At 48.4% G+C, this 17,675-nt stretch overlaps 1 protein-coding gene across 4 annotated transcripts in view; it reads left to right on the top strand.

Moving 5' to 3' along the window:
- Patr-1 (Protein associated with topo II related - 1) overlaps positions 1 to 17,675 on the top strand; it is a 312,386-nt gene that overhangs the window by 210,285 nt on the left and 84,426 nt on the right. For all 4 annotated transcript variants that reach the window (XM_070527717.1, XM_070527720.1, XM_070527716.1 and 1 more), the window contains 2 exons: positions 8,941 to 9,062; positions 15,383 to 15,503. In XM_070527717.1, the coding sequence (XP_070383818.1) occupies positions 8,941 to 9,062; positions 15,383 to 15,503 (243 nt within the window). The remainder of the gene's footprint in view (positions 1 to 8,940; positions 9,063 to 15,382; positions 15,504 to 17,675) is intronic.

The raw sequence follows: 17,675 nt of genomic DNA, 5'->3' as shown, positions 1-17,675 counted from the left end.
AATAGAACGAAAACAAGCACAAGGCAACACAACCATGTCGCACTGACCAATGCACGCAAATGTACAGCTGCTTTAACAACACCGACACAATATGGCTGAGGTGCAGCACGGGCCTGGTCAAAGGGTGTCACCACCCTGAATAGTAGAATGCGGCGCTGATATCAAGGCACCCTTATAGCAGTGCAACACTCGTGCCATCTCTCGTAATATGTTGCAACCACATCGAGCGCCACCGGTGCTTAGCTATGGGGAGAAGCTGGATTACAGGAGACACAAGAGTCATATGGGGGAAACAACATCAGGGGGCATGTGGGAGTCAAGCATCCCCACACCTGGTATATTTGGAGGTATGTTGTATGCGGACCTGTTGTCACATGCATGGGCCGTACGGCCAAACAGGTTCTGCGATTCAGTGGGAGGTGGAGAGTAGTTTAATGCAAGAATGAGCTCACATTCACAAGTATCACAAAGTATCAAAGTACCACTAAATTACAAAAGGAAACTCCTATAGGCTTTTCAAAAATAAATCTTGACAGTTCAAACTTTCTTGACTAGCATTCAGTCTGGCAACTGGCAGAGGTCGTTTGGCTGATTTCAACTGGTCACCAAGGCATTTAATGTTCACATCCGCTAGACAACCTGCAAGCAGCCTCCCAAAACATATTGCTCATGGTGAAATTTCTCGAGACTGCTGCTGTTTGCATACACTTGCATGCGTTAATCAAGTAGGCTATACATGAATACATTTAGGAAATTATTGGGCATGTTAATTATTCGGGATTTCAAGTAAATTAAAGGTGAACCAGGGTTGCATCTTAAGATTTAATGTGTTGGGATAAAAGACCCACATGTTCGGCTTTTCTGTTTAATATTTTAAAACAGCACAGCTCATTTGCACTTGCAGATGTGAATGGTAGGTAGTAATTGCCTCTCTTGACAGTCGTGACCCAAATCAAGTACAATTAAGCCTCGATGTAACAAACTATTTTCATTTCCCAATCTTAGTTGCATTGAAAACCATGTTATGTATTTTTCGCGATTTAAGGAAGTGACTGTGTCAGCGGAGGCAAAAGTTATTTCAAGTGTCCTTCTGCATGAAAAGTTTGAGCAGCAAAACTGCTGTCAAAGCATGCGCAACGGGACATGGTAGGCAGGAAACACCGCTGTGCCATTTGTCACGTTGGTAAACAACTCAGAGAAACACAAGAGCCGATGATTCCTCCTGCGCAGGGAGTGAATATGCGGTAACATTATCAAGCATACGTTGGGGGGGGGGGGGTGCAGGAACACTTGCCTATTTGCCTTCTCCCCCTCACGCGCATCCGTGCGCCGGCCATGCGCCGTATCAATCTTCGAGGTAATCTCTCTGTGGAGCCAAAATAGATGGTCCTTTCACACTCATTGTGTTGTTCCCACACAACTAGTGTTGGCATTCGCATAATCTCACGTTTCCGAGGCACAGTACAAAGCGCTCGTTCACATTGTGACTGCGAGTTCATGGTCATTGAGGAAGTGTGATGCAGGTTATTTTCTTTCTTTAATGTTTCAGACGATTCCCTGAGGCCTAGCCTCCGAGAACCCAATTGACGACAAAGCCGCTTGTAGCAAAATGTACACAAAACTTTTAATGCAACTCGAGCGAAAAAAGGAAATGTCTAAAGTAAACACTCAATGAAAATTCTCAGCAAGAAACTACTACACTCACAGCTGGAACAGTGTCTATGCCATGAAAGTTAAGGCGGACCACAAGTTGTGATCACTCGCGACGGTTCGACGTGGCGGGGGGAGTTGAGGCTACAAAAGAAGCGGCGTTGCTCTTGCCAAAAGGTGGATGTGCTTGACCGACGAACGGGTGACCAGAGCGTGGCAACTCGTGCTTGGAGAATGGGACGCAGGTGGATGCAGGCAGCGTTCTGGCCAGGCAGCTGGGCGCAAACACGGGCCCATAGCCCAACTGCTCGTGCTTTGCCTGCAGCAGGGGCAGGAGTTTGCCGGCCTCAGCCAGCAGTCCATGATACGACAGCGTTGCGATGCCTGGGAACAGGTTGGCAGGTGGCCCTGGTCGGGTGAAGTCCTGGAGGCTCTGGTCCGGAACCCAATGGCCCATCTTCAGCTTCCGGTCCAGTGACCGATCTTCACCCTTGCGTCGCTTCCTGGAACTCTCCCTCTCTTCTGCCAGTGTGCCTAGCTTTTCTGCAGCTCTGGCCAATTTGTCTTTGCCTGATTGATAACCTTCAGAGTTCTGTGTTCATCGGCATTTGGCTCTGAAAACTCCATGGGTTCTTCCGATTGGATTCCTTTCCTTTTGTTTTATCTTATACCACGAGTTCTCATGCTGGATGCTCTTCAGTGTTGTATTCTTTCACCCATCACAAGATACACCTCTGCATGCGCGCACTCATTGTCGTCCTCTTCTCACCTCCTAACACGGCACTGTCTCGTACACTACACACATCACAATGAGCTCTGTTAATGTTTGCCTGTGTGTGCCTGACGCTGGTAAAACTACGAACCTTACTTTGTGTAGTCTCCTTGCTATTGCCATCAATGCTCCACATTTCTGGTGAAACTGACTTTTCTCTTTTTACTTTCTTTTTTTTTTTCATCCGAACCAAAATATCTCGGGGCACTAAGCACAGTCAGCTATGACCATGATGTACGCCGCCACACCACGTTAATGCATTCCTCGGTGCGATATGCGCCGCACATGCTGGCGCTTATAACCGCCCTATTATGGCTCGACCTTCTTGCAAATTGCTTGTAAGTTCTTAGTAACAAGATATTATTACGATATCATCGAGCGATGCTCAAGGGACGAACCGCCGCGAGAACGACAACGAAGTGGGTCTGTGCCCTTGGCGCGAGTGAATGTTGGCCTGGGGCTCTGGCTCCAGTCCAGTGTAAATAGCCTGTAGATAGCCTCTTTCATTTGTGTCTTTCTACACGTAACATTCTGGTGGAGGTCAGCGATCCCCGTCCTCGCCACGGAACTCCGGAGTAATCGGTACATCAAGCTTGTCACCATGCCTCCCGGTGACGAGCCCGCCTCTGCAACGGCTTCGGCTGGTCCGACTGCTCCAATCGTCACGGTTGCCCAACATCGCGACCCTGGTGTGTTCTCTGGCCTGGAGGGACAGGACATTGACGAATGGATCAAGCTATATGAACATGCCAGCGCTAATAACAGGTGGGACCCAACGATTATGCTCGCCAATGTCATCTTTTATCTTGGCGGCACCCCAAGCGTGTGGTACCAGACGCATGACGACGAGATAAGCAGTTGGGGCACCTTCAAAGAAAAGCTACAGGAAATGTTCGGCGACCCCATTGGCCACAAGGTAGCCGCGAGAAAGCTCTTGCGTCTCGTGTTCAGACATCTACAGAGCCATACGTTTCATACATCTTCGACGTCTTGGCTCTATGCCGCAAAGCTGACAATGCTATGTCTCAATCAGATAAAGTGTCACATGTTCTAAAAGGCATCGCCGACGACGCTTTCAATTTGCTTGTTTTCGGCAACGTCTCGACAATCGACGCCATCATTAAAGAATGCCGTCGCCTTGAACAAGCTAAGAGCCGCCGTATCACACACCACATCACGCGGCTACCCAACTCCGCTGCTACGTCGACATGTGAGGGTCGACCGCGTCAGGCCACCACCTGTGAGGACGTCAACCGTATTGTTCGCCGCGAGCTCGAGGCCGCCTGTTCGCCAGCTTTCTCCGCGATGCCTCCTGATCCGCCGTAGTCCGATGATTCAGGCCGTAGTCAGACAGGAATTTGAGAACATGGGTCTGAACTCTGTGTGTTCAACATCTCAACCCAGCGTTCCCCAGTTCTCTGCCGGCCCTCCTCGTCCCCAACAGTCCTTTTCTACCATATCTTGCCGCGACCTGTCCGAATGGCGTACCCCTGATGACAGACCAATCTGCTTCCACTGCTGTCGCATCGGCCACGTCGCTTGTCACTGCTACAACCGATGGCCACCGCCTCCTCGGACATACGCCGCCACTTATTTCCGCTCCTTTGGATCTTCTGTTCCCTATGTCACCCGCCATGAACCCACTTCCGCTGATGCCCCTGCTCCGAACCTTCACTACAGCTGCTCGCCCTCACCTCAACGCCATCAGTCTCGTTCGGCCCAACCCCGCCACTTCTCTTCGCCGCCTATCGCCTCCCAGGCCCAGCCGGAAAAACTAGGCACTGCAGCTTCTGGAGGTGAAGCTGCGTTGTCGACACTGCCCCCAAATCCTCTGCTCACGTTAAACACGAACTAAAACTTTCTTGACGTTGACATTGATGGCTATCCTGTCATGGCACTCATCGATACAGAGGCACATCTTTCTATTATGAGTGCTGCCTTCCGACGACGACTGAACAAGCTCCTCACCCCAGCGTGGGCACGCGTCGTCCGCGTTGCGGATGGCGGTACTGCACCTATCATCGGCATGTGTGTGGCACGTGTTAGGATCGCCGGCCACCACACTCCTGTCCTCTTCACTGTGATTGCTCATTGCCCCCACGACCTCATTCTCGGCCTTGATTTTCTCTCCGCGCATTCTCCTCTTATTGACTGCTCTGCCAGTACCCTTCGCCTTGAGTTGCCAATTCTCGCAGAACCTTCTGACGCTCCCCAGTGCCACCTATGCCCCACCGGCTTTATTCGCCTGCTGCCAAAATCAATAGCCTATATTGAACTCTTGTCTTCCCCACCAGTCTCTGATGGCGAGTACCTCGTCACTCCTCTGCCCGACATTCCACTACAGTATGACGTTACCATGCCTCACAGTACACTTACCATTACTGCGAACTGCACTTTCATGCCTATCTTTAACTTTGGATTGGCAAAGCAAATTCTACCGTTTTGCCTTGCCAACGTTGATTGTCTCGGCGACCATCACGTGGCAACTTTATCGACCGATGCTTCGTGCGAGCTTAGCAGGCCCATCGTGCCAGCCTCGGCCGCTGATTCCAAGATACAGCAAATGGTTGCGACAGACCTGTCTTCTGCGCAGGCTGAAGACTTTTACCAAGTGTTATCATCCTACAGAGATATTTTCGACTTCGACGATCGCCCTTTAGGCCAGACGCTCGCGGTCAAGCATCGGATTCTTACTGGCGATGCTACTCCTATTCACCAACGACCGTATCGAGTTTCTGCTTCGGAACGCCTAGCAATTCAAAGTGAAGTGAACAAAATCCTAGACAAAAACATCATTGAGCCTTCTTCGAGTCCCTGGGCGTAACCTGTAGTTTTTATTAAGAAGGATGGCATGTGGCGCTTCTGTGTAGACTACCGTCATCTGAACAACATTACTAAGAAGGATGTCTACCCGCTCCCATGTATAGATGACGCCCTTGACTGCCTCCACGGTTCCAGCTATTTCTCTTCTATTGATCTTCGTTCTCGATACTGGCAGATTGCTGTTGACGATATGGACAGAGAAATTCGTTCATCACACCTGATGGCCTATACCAATTTAAAGTAATGCCGTTTGGATTATGCAACGCTCCTGCCACCTTTGAGCGTATGATGGACTCCTTGCTCCGAGGTTTCAAATGGTCCACATGTCTCTGCTACCTAGACGACGTCGTCTTCTCGCCCACGTTCGACACTCACCTTGCGTCGTAACAGCTATACTTGATGTATTTCGAAAGGCGAAGCTGCAACTTAACTCGTCCAAATATCGTTTCGGCCACCGCCAAATTACTGTTCTGGGCCACCTTGTTGACACTTCCGGAGTACAGCCTGATCCCGACAAAACTCGCGCTGTCCGAGACTTTCCGGTTCTGAAGACAGCCGCAGACGTTAGAAGTTTTGTAGGGCTATGCTCGTGCTTTCGTCGTTTTATTCAAAATTTTACGGCCATTGCTAGACCCCTCACTATTCTTTTGAAAAAAGGCGTACAATTCTCGTGGTGTACTTCAGAAGCCGCCATTTTCTCTCGTCTCGTTACTCTTCTCTCCTCACCACCCATTCTCGCCCACTTCGACCCTGATGCCCCTATAGAATTGCGTACAGATGCCAGCGGTCATGGCGTAGGTGCCGTCTTAGCCCAGCGTCAGCGTGGCCAGGATCGCGTTATTGCTTAGGCGAGAGCCACCTCCTCATACCATCGGAGCGCAACTATTCCATTACAGAACGAGAATGCCTTGCTGTAGTCTGGGTGGTTGCGAAGTTCTGTCCTTACCTTTACTGTCGCCCTTTTTCTGTAGAGATCCTACAGACTGGCTTGGTCGATGGGCTTTGAGGCTACAAGGATTTTCATATTCCGTGGTCTACAAGTCTGGCCGCCTGCACCAAGACGCTGACAGCTTGTCGCGTTACCCTGTTGACTACCCTGACTCCTCCAATATTATCAGTGCTGCTTGCGTATTCTCTGTGTCGCAGCTGCTTCATTTCGCCGACGAGCAACGTCGTGACGCCTACATCAGAGCACTCATTGACAGTTTTGAACACTCTCCGGCCTACGCCACACTACACCTCTTCGTCCTCCACGACGGTACTCTGTACCGTCGTAACCTTCATCTGGACGGCTCTGTGTTCCTGCTGTCATACCTAAACACCTCCGCTCAACCGTTCTAGAAGAGCTTCATGACGCACCAACGGCAGGACACCTCGGCGTACCTCGAACCTATGACCGCGTACGTCGCTGTTTTTTCTGGCCAGGCCTTGCCAGTTCCGTACGACGTTACGTCGCCGCTTGTGAACTTTGCCAATGACGCAAGAAGCCTTCCCAGCTCCCCGCTGGTTACCTGCAGCCACTCGACATCCCTGCCGAGCCCTTCCATCGTGCTGGCTTAGACCTTGTGGGGTTTCTGGCTCTCTCGCGGTGGTTGTGTAAAGCCGTTGCGTTGTGTTGCCGGGGGCTCCGTGTCCCTCTCCTCCTTGCCTGGACGGGGTGGCAGCGGGTCATAAAACACTGTCACTCTGCTGTCATCCCGCCCACGGGAAGGTCGACAGGCTTTCCCCATTGGCCGACATTTTGGCGGGATTCGGGCCCGGCTTGCGTGCACTCCGGGTAAGCGCGCGCAAGACGGGACCCGGGGAGACCACATCAGGGCGTCGGAAGGTGCGTACGTGTTCCTCTCTGCCGGCGGCGGCCCCCTTTGTCCGCCGCCAGCCGATGGTTATTTCGCCTCGTCGGGGTCCCGGCCTCGCAGGTGCGCGCGCACTCTTCCGTCCTCTCGATGTCCTGAGGCAGCGTCTGCCGATCGTGCCCCCGTCTGTTCGTCTGTCGTTTCTCTCTATTTCCCTTTTCTCTGCTGTGGGGCGCACGATGGCAGGCGCTGACCGAAGGATAGGCAAATTCTTACTGCTCGGGTTCTTTGTTCTTTGTTCCTCGTTTCTCTGTTCTCTCTCTGTCGCGGTGCACCATTCTAGTGGCCACCGGCGACCATTCGGCCATGTTTTGTCTAATTAGATTCATATTCGGACGTGACGTTAAAAACTTGTGTTTGTATTGACTCCCAGTTTAATAAGTGTACTTTCTGGCTTCTCGAGAGCTTTACCTAGGGTCTCCCTTGCTGCGCGCGCGGTCTCGCCTTCCCCTAAGCTGTGGGGCCAGCGGGGGGCACATACGCGCACAGCCGCGCGTCGGCACACGGAGCGGGCCGGAGCAAGCGCGGACGCGCAGTGCCCTGCACGCGCGGCGGCTCGGTGTGCTCGAACTTGCGGTGGTCGTCCGGCGAGCGCGGAATCGGAGCGTGCACGCCGTGAGCGTCGCGGACGAAGACCACAACCTCCTCGGCCCATTTCCGGAATCTACATCAGGAAACAAGTGGGTTGCAGTTGCGGCGGACTACGCGACCCGCTACGCCGTAACTCGCACTTTTCCGACCAGTTGTGCAACTGATGTTGCGGACTTCCTCCTGCATGATATCATTTTGATTCATGGTGCTCCGCGTCAATTGTTAACAGACCGTGGCCGTACGTTCTTAGCCACAGTCATTGACAACATCATGCGTGCCTGCTTAATACAGCATACATTTATCACCTTCTACCACCCTCAAAAGAACGGCCTCGCTGAGCGTTTGAACCGCACACTTACAGACATGCTATCCAAATACGTTTCAGACAATCACCATGACTGGGACCAGGCTATACCTTACATCACCTTTGCGTACAACTCTTCCCGTCTTGACACTGCTGGCTTTTCTCCTTTTTACCTCTTGTATGGCCATGAACCGACGCCACCACTGGACACTGTGCTTCCGTCCACCACAGCATCAACTAGCGCTTATGCCCATGATGCTCTCACCCATGCTGACCATGCTCGCCAACTTGCCCGCGCTCGTCTACAAGTCTCTCAAGACAAACAAAAGCAGCGCTACGACCTCCGTCATCGAGATGTCAATTTTGTGCTCGGCACCCTCATGTTGCTTTGGTCACCATCGCAAAAAGTTGGCCTTTGTGAAAAACTGCTTTCCTGCTACACGGGCCCATATCGCGTGCTTCCGCAAGTGACCGATGTCACCTACGAATTCATTCTAGCCACGCCCACTACGTCCTCCGCGGTGACAACCAGCGACATTGTCCACGTCGCCCGACTCAAACCCTACAACTCTCCACGCCCCTTGGATATTTAACAGCACTGTGACGGCGCTTTTGCCGCTGGGGGGTAGTATTACGATATCATCGAGCAATGCTCAAGGGGCGAGCCGCCGCAAGAACGACGACAAAGTGGGTCTGTGCCTGTAAATAGCCTCATTGCATATGTTAATATTGCATATTAACCACCTGGAATGCTCTGGGGATTTGTGAAGATGTTTTTAATGCTGAAACTTTAAAACCTCAAATTAAAGAAATTCGCAATTTAACTAAGTTTTTTGCTGCAAGTACAACTTCGTTCGGTTAGGTTCGACTGTAATAGTTTTCTGAAGGGGCCACGTCATGTTTTGTTCTCTGAAGGATTTTATTGTTGTTTCTCTATTTCATAGGCGAGCAGTCAGATGACCCTTATGCAGGGCTCATGACACAGAAGGAAAAGGATTGGTTGGTCAAGATCCAGCTGCTCCAAGTGCAGCCAGAAAACCCAGATGTAGATGATTACTACTATGTGGTGAGTGGCTATAGTAGGCAACTAGATGAGCAATGTAGCACTGCAGATTGCTTCCTGTGGAAAGCATCTGCACCTTTTACATTGAAAATGCGCATGGAAATTAAATATCTTGCCAGTGAATATAAATTTCGGCTGTGTATACATACAGTACCTTAGATTAATGTTGCATTAATACCTTACTGATGGAGATAGCGTGCTGCAGCGATTCTGAAACTGAAGATTAACATATGCATAAGGATGCTTTGCACCATCTCCTGCAACTTTCCGTACTAATGAAAAAATGCGTGGTTGTTTCAGAAGTAGCATTCTGGGAAGTTGTTTTAATCATTTTTCAGCCTCTCCAACTACAATAGAACCTTGTTAATACATTTTAGAAAAGAACATGAGAAGCAACATACCAGCCGGAAAAACATATGATCTGAAGTAACTAAAAAATTATGACTCAAATGTAATGATTACGTAGCGCGAAGCCTTGCTCAAATTGTTGCAACACGACATGCCAATGCACGCAACGCTGGTGGGGCTCGACCGCCCGAGATGCCTGTTGTCATTTTTGCAGCTTTGGCAAGGTTATGTTCTTGCTCCTCAAATTCAGCCTGAGTCTTCCAGCTTTTTAGAGCGGGGCATTCTGGCAAAAAGTTTTGATGTGCCCACATGGCACGAATCATTGTGGCACAGGACTCCAACGCTCATTGAACTGGTGGGGCCCGAGCGACATGAGACACACATTGTCCTTTTCCTATTGCATATTGTTTTAAGATGGTGGCAAACCAAAACTAAATCAAGCTGATGGGCAATGCCAGAATACAATGCCTACAATGCCACCAGAAAGTTTTAAACTGTATTTAACATAAATGAGGTACACAATCGCAAAGTGCCTGCTTTTGGGACCCAACAAGTTTGTTAAAGGTTCCGTACACCAATGCCACCAGAGCAAAGCATGACGCTTATTTTGCACCATCTGCAGCAGGGAGTTGTTGCGCGTCTCAGGTTATCATTGCCCATATAAAATGTCCTGTACACCCCATGCACTGTGAAGCGGATAGTTGAGGATGCTTATCACAATAGAGTTGGCCGCGATAACTGTGAATGCAGCCTGCGACAACCCAGGAGGAGATTTGTTGATACTGGAATAGGAAACTGAGTGCACACTGGCATTTTTACGGGCGCGTTTTGCAAGGAAGCTGCTGCGACAGGTGGTTACTGGTCTCAATCGCGCACACCTTGCGCCTTTCATGTTTACATGGGATCTAGCAGACGGCGCGATTGCAGCTTGGTGATGTGCTAAACATTGGTACCAAAAGGTTGCGTTTTCTAGGAACGTATGAACCAGTAAAAAAAGAAGCACAACTGTGTTGGGTCATCTTTTGTGTTCTTAATCGAGAGTGTTTGTGCCAGGAAGTCATACATAAAAGGATCTATGAGGTTCTACTGTACTTATATAAGTAAATTGGACGGCTTACTACCATTTATTTCTATTCATGTGTATGCTGTTACGTACATTCATAGTTACAGTGTAACCCCGATTATACAACTTTCTTGGGACCGCGAAAAAGCGGCGTAAAATGTGGGCGTTATAAAATTTGAACATAAATTATGCCTGTAAAAATATTACTTATATCACGCGACGGATGTACGAGAAACTTCAATGTAAACTACTAACATACTCTGCAGGGCTTGGAAACTCAAGTTACCAAAAAAGTAGATGCGATAGGAATTAATGCTGCAGTACAAGTACCAATCACGCTTTATTCAAACAAACGTTTACGGTAGGGCTGTGCGAATATTCGAAACTTTCGAATATTGAAGCGAATAATGTCATATTCGATTCGACCTTCGATTCGAATAGGGCTATTCGAAACCTTTGATATTTGAGGTCTTTCGAAGTTTAATAATACCGGTACGCGTACATTTTTTGCAAGTTTGTCTTTCTATATCTACCCTGAGTAGAGCATTTTCACGCCACTTTGCTGACGGAGCCACGACCGCTTGAAAGAAACAAGGCCATGACCGAACCCCGATTATACGACTTTCTCGGGACCGCGAAAAAGCGTTGTAAAATTCAAACATAAATTATGCCTATAAAAATACTACTTATTTCATGCGACAGGTTTACGAAAAACCTCAATGTAAACTACTAACATACACTGCAGGGCTTGGAAACCCAAATTACCAAAAAAGTAAGTGCAATAAGAATTAATGCTGCAGTACAGGTACCAACCATGCTTTATTCAAACGAACCTTTGCGGCACTCCATTGCCCACTAGCGCGATTCCCGCCAGCTGGCGCGAACTTTAAAAAAAGTCTAAGTTTCTTTTGGACCATGTTTGATCCGTGAACCAAGAGATTTCGCTCGAGTTTGACAACGTCCAAAAGGAGGTCCTCTGCAGCGTCGCTTGAACAGATGATGTTCCGGATGGCGTCTATGTGCCGTAGCACCGTAGCACAGGCACAGCATTTGTGGCGTCATCGTTGTCCTCGTCCGATGTCACAGCGGTGTCGGCACTACACAAAGCCTCCTTGATGGCATCATCCAGCGACACCTCGCTGCAGATCGCAATGTTTTGGTCGGCCTCCACGTACTTGGCGAAGGTCATGGTAAGGTTTAAACCCTCGAAATCGTCCTCAGCAAAGCCTGCATCGGCCTTGAGTGGCATCGAGGTTGTTGCATCCCCAGCAGAGGAGGCAGTCTCTTGCTTAAAGTCACAGTGCTTGAACGAGTTAGCGATTGTGCTTCGTGACACTGCATTCCACGAACTGGCAATAAAATGCATGGTGTCGAGCGCAGTGATCTTTTTTTTCCTACTCTCTCAGTTCCATAGCCCCCAGCCGACGCTGCACTAACCGCTTCCGGTTCCCTTGCTTGACGCACTTGTTGGTACCCTTGCTCGGCACTACCTTGTCGACTGAAAGGAGAGAAACGTTTCCCCAATGCGACGAGAGGCAACGCAGCCGAGAAGAGAGGGAGAAAGTGATTGTGGAGAAGAAATAGTGCAGCACAGTACGCGTCGCGGGCAGATGCTGGTGGGAGTGGGGGGGGGGGAGAAACGCTTCCCCAACACGACAAGAGGTGACGCCACCGAGTAGAAAGGGAGGAAGTGATTGTGGAGAAGAAAAGGCGCTATTTCAGCACAGCGAGCGTTGCGGGCGGCTGCTGGTGGGGGAGAAAACCAATCGAGTAAAGCCCCTTTGTAAAGTAGTGACACTCTCCTCCTCCGCCTTCACTGCTCCTCGTTTCTCCTCTTTCACGCTCCCTCCTCGACCGTGGCGCCGCCTACACTGCTCGAGCATAGCAACGGCGCCAAAATGCGCTCCTCGCCACTCCATAGACGCTTCTTGAGAAAAAAATGGCACTGTTGCACGGCGCAAGGGCCCACGTGATGCTATTAGGCCAATAGCGACGTGGCGTCGGCTTAGGCCAGAGCGCGCGAGAAGGATGCGGCATTCTCCGAAGCGTGGCAGTGCTTTACTAAGTTTAAGGGGCTTTACGGTCGAGCGGTGTCAAGCGCTCCGCATGCGGTGAAATGAAGCGAGAAAGGAGACCCGCGGCACTTTTCTTTCGTCCGCCGTTCCGTCCCGCGCTTCGCGAGGGTCATCGTATAATGCGGGTCAGACGTAAAATTGTGTCTGATAACCGAGGTTTTTAATGCATTGCTTCTATGGGGACTTCGCTGGGACTGCACTAATCCGTCGTAAAACCCGGGCCGTCGCGAAACCGGTGGACGTATAACCGGGGTTCCACTGTATTTATTTAGTTATGATGTAGGCTGCAAGCTATGTTCAGGTGCCAAGGCAGCTGGTCACATAAGCATACTAAAGGTACAAGTTCAAAGGAAAAGATTCAGCAAACATAGTAGATACTGTATCAAACTGATAACATCAGCACAAAATATTGGAGAATCCATATACTTTATTTATTCGCTCAATGATCGCGCTTGCATATGATCGCGCTTGCTATGGTGTTGGGCTGCTGAGCACGAGATCGCGGGATCGAATCCCGGCCACGGCGGCCGCATTTCGATGGGGGCGAAATGCGAAAACACCCGTGTGCTTAGATTTAGGTGCACGTTAAAGAACCCCAGGTGGTCAAAATTTCCGGAGTCCTCCACTACGGCGTGCCTCATAATCAGAAAGTGGTTTTGGCACGTAAAACCCCAAATATTATTATTATTGCACCCCTGAATCTTGTTGTCAAAACTTGATTTTTTTCTTTCCCGTGTAATGATCGCACCCTAAACTTGTCGCAGCGATATGTCGTTATTTATTATTATTATTTATTTCATAATACTGTGAGCCTTTCTCAGGCTCTGACAGGAGTGGAATGTACAATAGGTGGTACAACAGGTGTGCCAAGTCTAGCTACTGATGATCGTGCTTCTGTCGAATGCTACGTGAACGACTCTTGAACACATACCAAGCGGTCTGCACTCACCCAACATTCTTAAGTAGATGCCCTATTTCATTCCTTTCATCACTTTCTGCACTTCCATGAAAAAAAAAAAACTACAACCAAACTTGCCTCGACTTTATTATTTGTAGGCTTCACAATTATTTTGGCCAACAACAGCAGCATAAAAGGCACCTTTCGATTCTTCTCTTCTGCACTCGTGGGCACGCAACAAACCGCGAGCGGCTACAATAGTGGCCACGTTTACACTGATACGTTAGAAGTGTATCCTATTTATACGCCGCCGCTTGTGACGCAGCTAAGATATTCGCCCACCCTTAGCAGAAACTTGCCGTGTTAGGATAGCAGTGAAGACAAATGCCGCAGTTTCCGCAGCATGCCTCCCATGTGTTTCTATGTTACTGGTAGCTAAGCGCACCCATCCCTGTTTCTGTCCCCTCAAAGTGGACATGGCTACGTTATTGTCGAAAACTTGCCGATATTAATGATATTATTCAATACTGATACGGAAGAAACTGTTTCAATGCGCGTAATGTACTCACAAGAAGAAAAATGATCGCGTTCGGCGCGTTCGGCTTGCTCCGCCGGCCACCATTTTAGTTTTGGTGGCCTGCACTGACAGCAGCAGCCACCTGCTTGTCATCCCACAGCAAATGCGGGATGAAAAAAGAAAATGTTTCCTTTCGTGGGAAACTAAACCCGCGTAATGATCACACCCCTCAATTTGCATCAATTCTTTTGAGAAAAAAGTGCGATCAATATGCGAGTAAATGCGGTAACTGTGTAGAGTGCAAATAAGATAAACATACAAGGAAGCACGTTTTTGGAAATTGCTACTTTAAAGGGGCCTCCGTAAGGAAATGTTGCAGACTTGTAGACGAGGCTCCTGTGAACATGCAAGGCAAAAATTATTACGCTGCTTGCAGCAGGAATTTACAGTTTTGGGTCTAAGGCAGTCAACCATCACTTGCTCTCTCCTTTGCAATATTGTCAGCAGCTACATCACGAGGGGTTGCAAGGGGGAACAACAGGCATTGACAGATTGTGTGATTGTGGGACCTTCAGACAGGATAGGACCAACTGAAAAATAGAATTAACTGGGGTCAAATTAGCGGTAGTCTACTGTTTTGCTAATTTTGAGTTAAATAAATGAAAAATATACATCTGCTACCTCAAAAAGGTATTTTGCCTCTGCACTTCTTGTCTACACAGGACAGTTGCGCGTACCTGCATCTACTGCACATGGCCTCTGAGATCACACCAGCATGCTGCCAAGTGTAGATGTCGTGGTCGCCTCAGGGGGCCGGGACGTGCCCTCTCGTCAGCGAGACGTTTTGACAACCACATGCCCTGATTGGTTAGCTCCAGATGCGTGGCAACGCGAGGCAGCCCGAGCACCAATTTCGGGTTGAGAGAGTGCTGCGCACGCTTTAACCAGAAGTAGCGTTGTAAAGAAAAAATATAAAAATTGCAAACTTTTGGCTGGTGCCTTGCCCCTATTCCTTCCTCCTTGTGTAGCTTCCAGCATGCTAGTGTAGACAAATGGAGAGCGAAAGCTGCAGATCGATGCGATAACTACCTCTAACTCAGCTTATACTTGGATTCGAAAAAATTTTCTAGGAGGAGATTCATGAAGTGACATCCTTTAATAGGTCGGCCATTCCATGATTAGTTCAAAAAACGTTTCAGGGCCTCTTTAAGAACAAAAATGAGCACTATGTAACAAAAAGAGTGAAAGGCTTTGCAGTGGTGTGAGGGCTAAAGGCAGCAAAAAGAATTCCTGGAAGTATATTCCGTTATTTGCCTTTTTATTTAGCAGCACCTGCATTGAGGGCACAGGACTGGTTTGCATGAGAGCATAAAAATTTTTTTCTCTACCTGAAAACTCATAAAACATGCCTTTACTTTATAGATGTTCACCAAAAAGAAGGCTCAACAACAAGAACTGCCAGGTGTGGATGGGGGCGACGATGACAAACTAAAATTCATTCGACCAGAGCGAGTGCGCACAGAATCAAAAAGCTACACACCAAGTAAGTGCACAATTCCATTTGTTTTTTGTTTCTTCATTGTGTCGTGGGCCTCTTGTTGCAAGGTACAGGTGCATTTTTTAATGTAGCTTTTAAAGGAAGGTAAATATCTAATAGAGTTGTAATAATAGATAATGCATCTTTGATTGCAAGAACGATAACTGTTCTTAACAGCCCGAATCGATCGTAAAATGAGACAAATCGTAATGTTGTTTTGAAATTCCTGTACCAGTTTTCTGTGACTTTGCAGATTTTAGTAGCCTCTTGCTAAATGTAGTTATTCAATTATTTTAAAAAAATGCATTGAATTGTAAGATGCATCAAAACTTATCCTGGCCTGTTCCTTGCTGCACTGAAAGCTTGTGTTACTGTTCTAGGCTGCTGGTCCAGACTGATTTACTCTGCTTAGTGTCCCTTTAAAGGGGGCATGACACGTAATCTTCGATCATAATCTGTATTGTGTGAGGTAATCCTTGTGCGTTCAAGAACACACTAATAAAATTTTAGTGCACTTGAGCTAGCACTTATTTTCTAAATGCATTTTTTATATTACCTTAAACGGCATAATAGTCGAGCAACACTGGCACGCTCATGCACCATGATGTCACACACTGCATGCTTGCCGAGCGAGCGTGTATGTTCCAGCAAAGAATCTGTGTTTCTGCGGCGCGCGCATGCGGGAAACTTTTGCTTTGTTCAGCTTGCCATTGGAATTGTTCAACTTGCAGTGGCTGAAACAACGCCACTGCGGTGCCTATGTAGCACAGTGGGATGCTATTGTTCCTTAGACTCCCCAAGGAGCAAGTCGAGCATAAGGCTTGGGAGATGAATGTAGGCAGGAAGAACTGGCACTCATCTAATGCTTTTGTTTTGTTCTCGGAACACTTCACGCCAGACAGCTAGAACGATTTGCACTTGCTCGCCACATTTGGGATATCCATGAAAAAGCTGAGGCTGCAGCCAGACGCGCTGCCGACTGTGTGTGCTTACTGACCCATCTGGCAGGCAGGGCCCAGAGAAATATCAACCTTGCTATATTTTGTTACTGACATCGGGTGCGATAAAGCAAGTTCAAGTAAAGGTTCAGCTAAAGCGTAAAATCGCGCAAAACCCTTGGGTTGAGAACACATGTGCGCAGGCATTTGTTTACATATGCCGCAGATAACTATAAAGCATGCAGCAGCTTAACAAAATTCTAGTTTTATTGAGTACAGATCTGAAAGACATGTATGCATAGAATGCATGCCAGTCAGTGCTAAGCAGTATCGAAGATGCATGTATCTTAGATACTATATTGGATTATTTTTGTGTATCTTCTTATCTGTACTATCATGATACACTTGGCAAGGTGTGTATCAGTATCTTGTATCTTAAAATACAAGCTACTGCTATCGCAACATGATCGTGCTGGCTGAACTTCACTTTTCTTCAAGCTCATACTGCTGTAACTAACCCACCTGAATAAAACTAAAAGCAGCGACATTCATTTATTTTTCCAACAGAGCCCTCCAGCGAGGGCAGACAATAAGGTCTGCGTGTCCCTAGTGGTGGAACAGAGTCATGTGGCGGAAGTGGCGCTGTTTTGACAAGAAGCATGCGAACGTCTGCGTGCAGCTGACCTTTTTTGTCTTGATTTCTTGTTTTTAGTTTCGTCGGTGCTGTGACACTTGCTCGTAGCCACCATACTGTGCTGCATATGCCGATGCATGCGGCGTCATTCATGCAAATTCTAATGCCGCTATATGCCATGCGCAAAACGCCAACAGTGCTGCCTGTCACCAAGGCTGTGAAGCATAGGCGTGCTCAGGCGAGCACTGTGCCCGTCAACGCCTATGCATGTGCTGTCATGTTTGCATTTTTTATCATAATTTAACGCTTCTGTCAGCCTTGACAGAACGTTACTGTAGCCTTCTGTCAGTCTTTTCGCATTTCACCCCCATTGAAATGCGCCCGCCATGGCCGGGAGTCAATGATGCGTCCTCATGCTTGGCAGCCCAACACCTTAGGTACTAAACAACCATTTGGGGTCGTTTAAACTTGGTCGCCTCATCTATAGTCCAGAGGATACGATAAAGATTAGGTTGTTGTTACTAATGAGACGTGATGCCCCCCTTTGAAAAAAAAAATTAAAATACGAAAAGCTAAGCCAGAGAATGCAGAGTGAAGCTGTGAAGC

Source organism: Dermacentor albipictus, chromosome 10, assembly GCF_038994185.2.
Source record: "Dermacentor albipictus isolate Rhodes 1998 colony chromosome 10, USDA_Dalb.pri_finalv2, whole genome shotgun sequence".
NCBI lineage: Eukaryota > Metazoa > Arthropoda > Arachnida > Ixodida > Ixodidae > Dermacentor > Dermacentor albipictus.
This window is presented reverse-complemented; position numbering and strand designations above follow the sequence as displayed.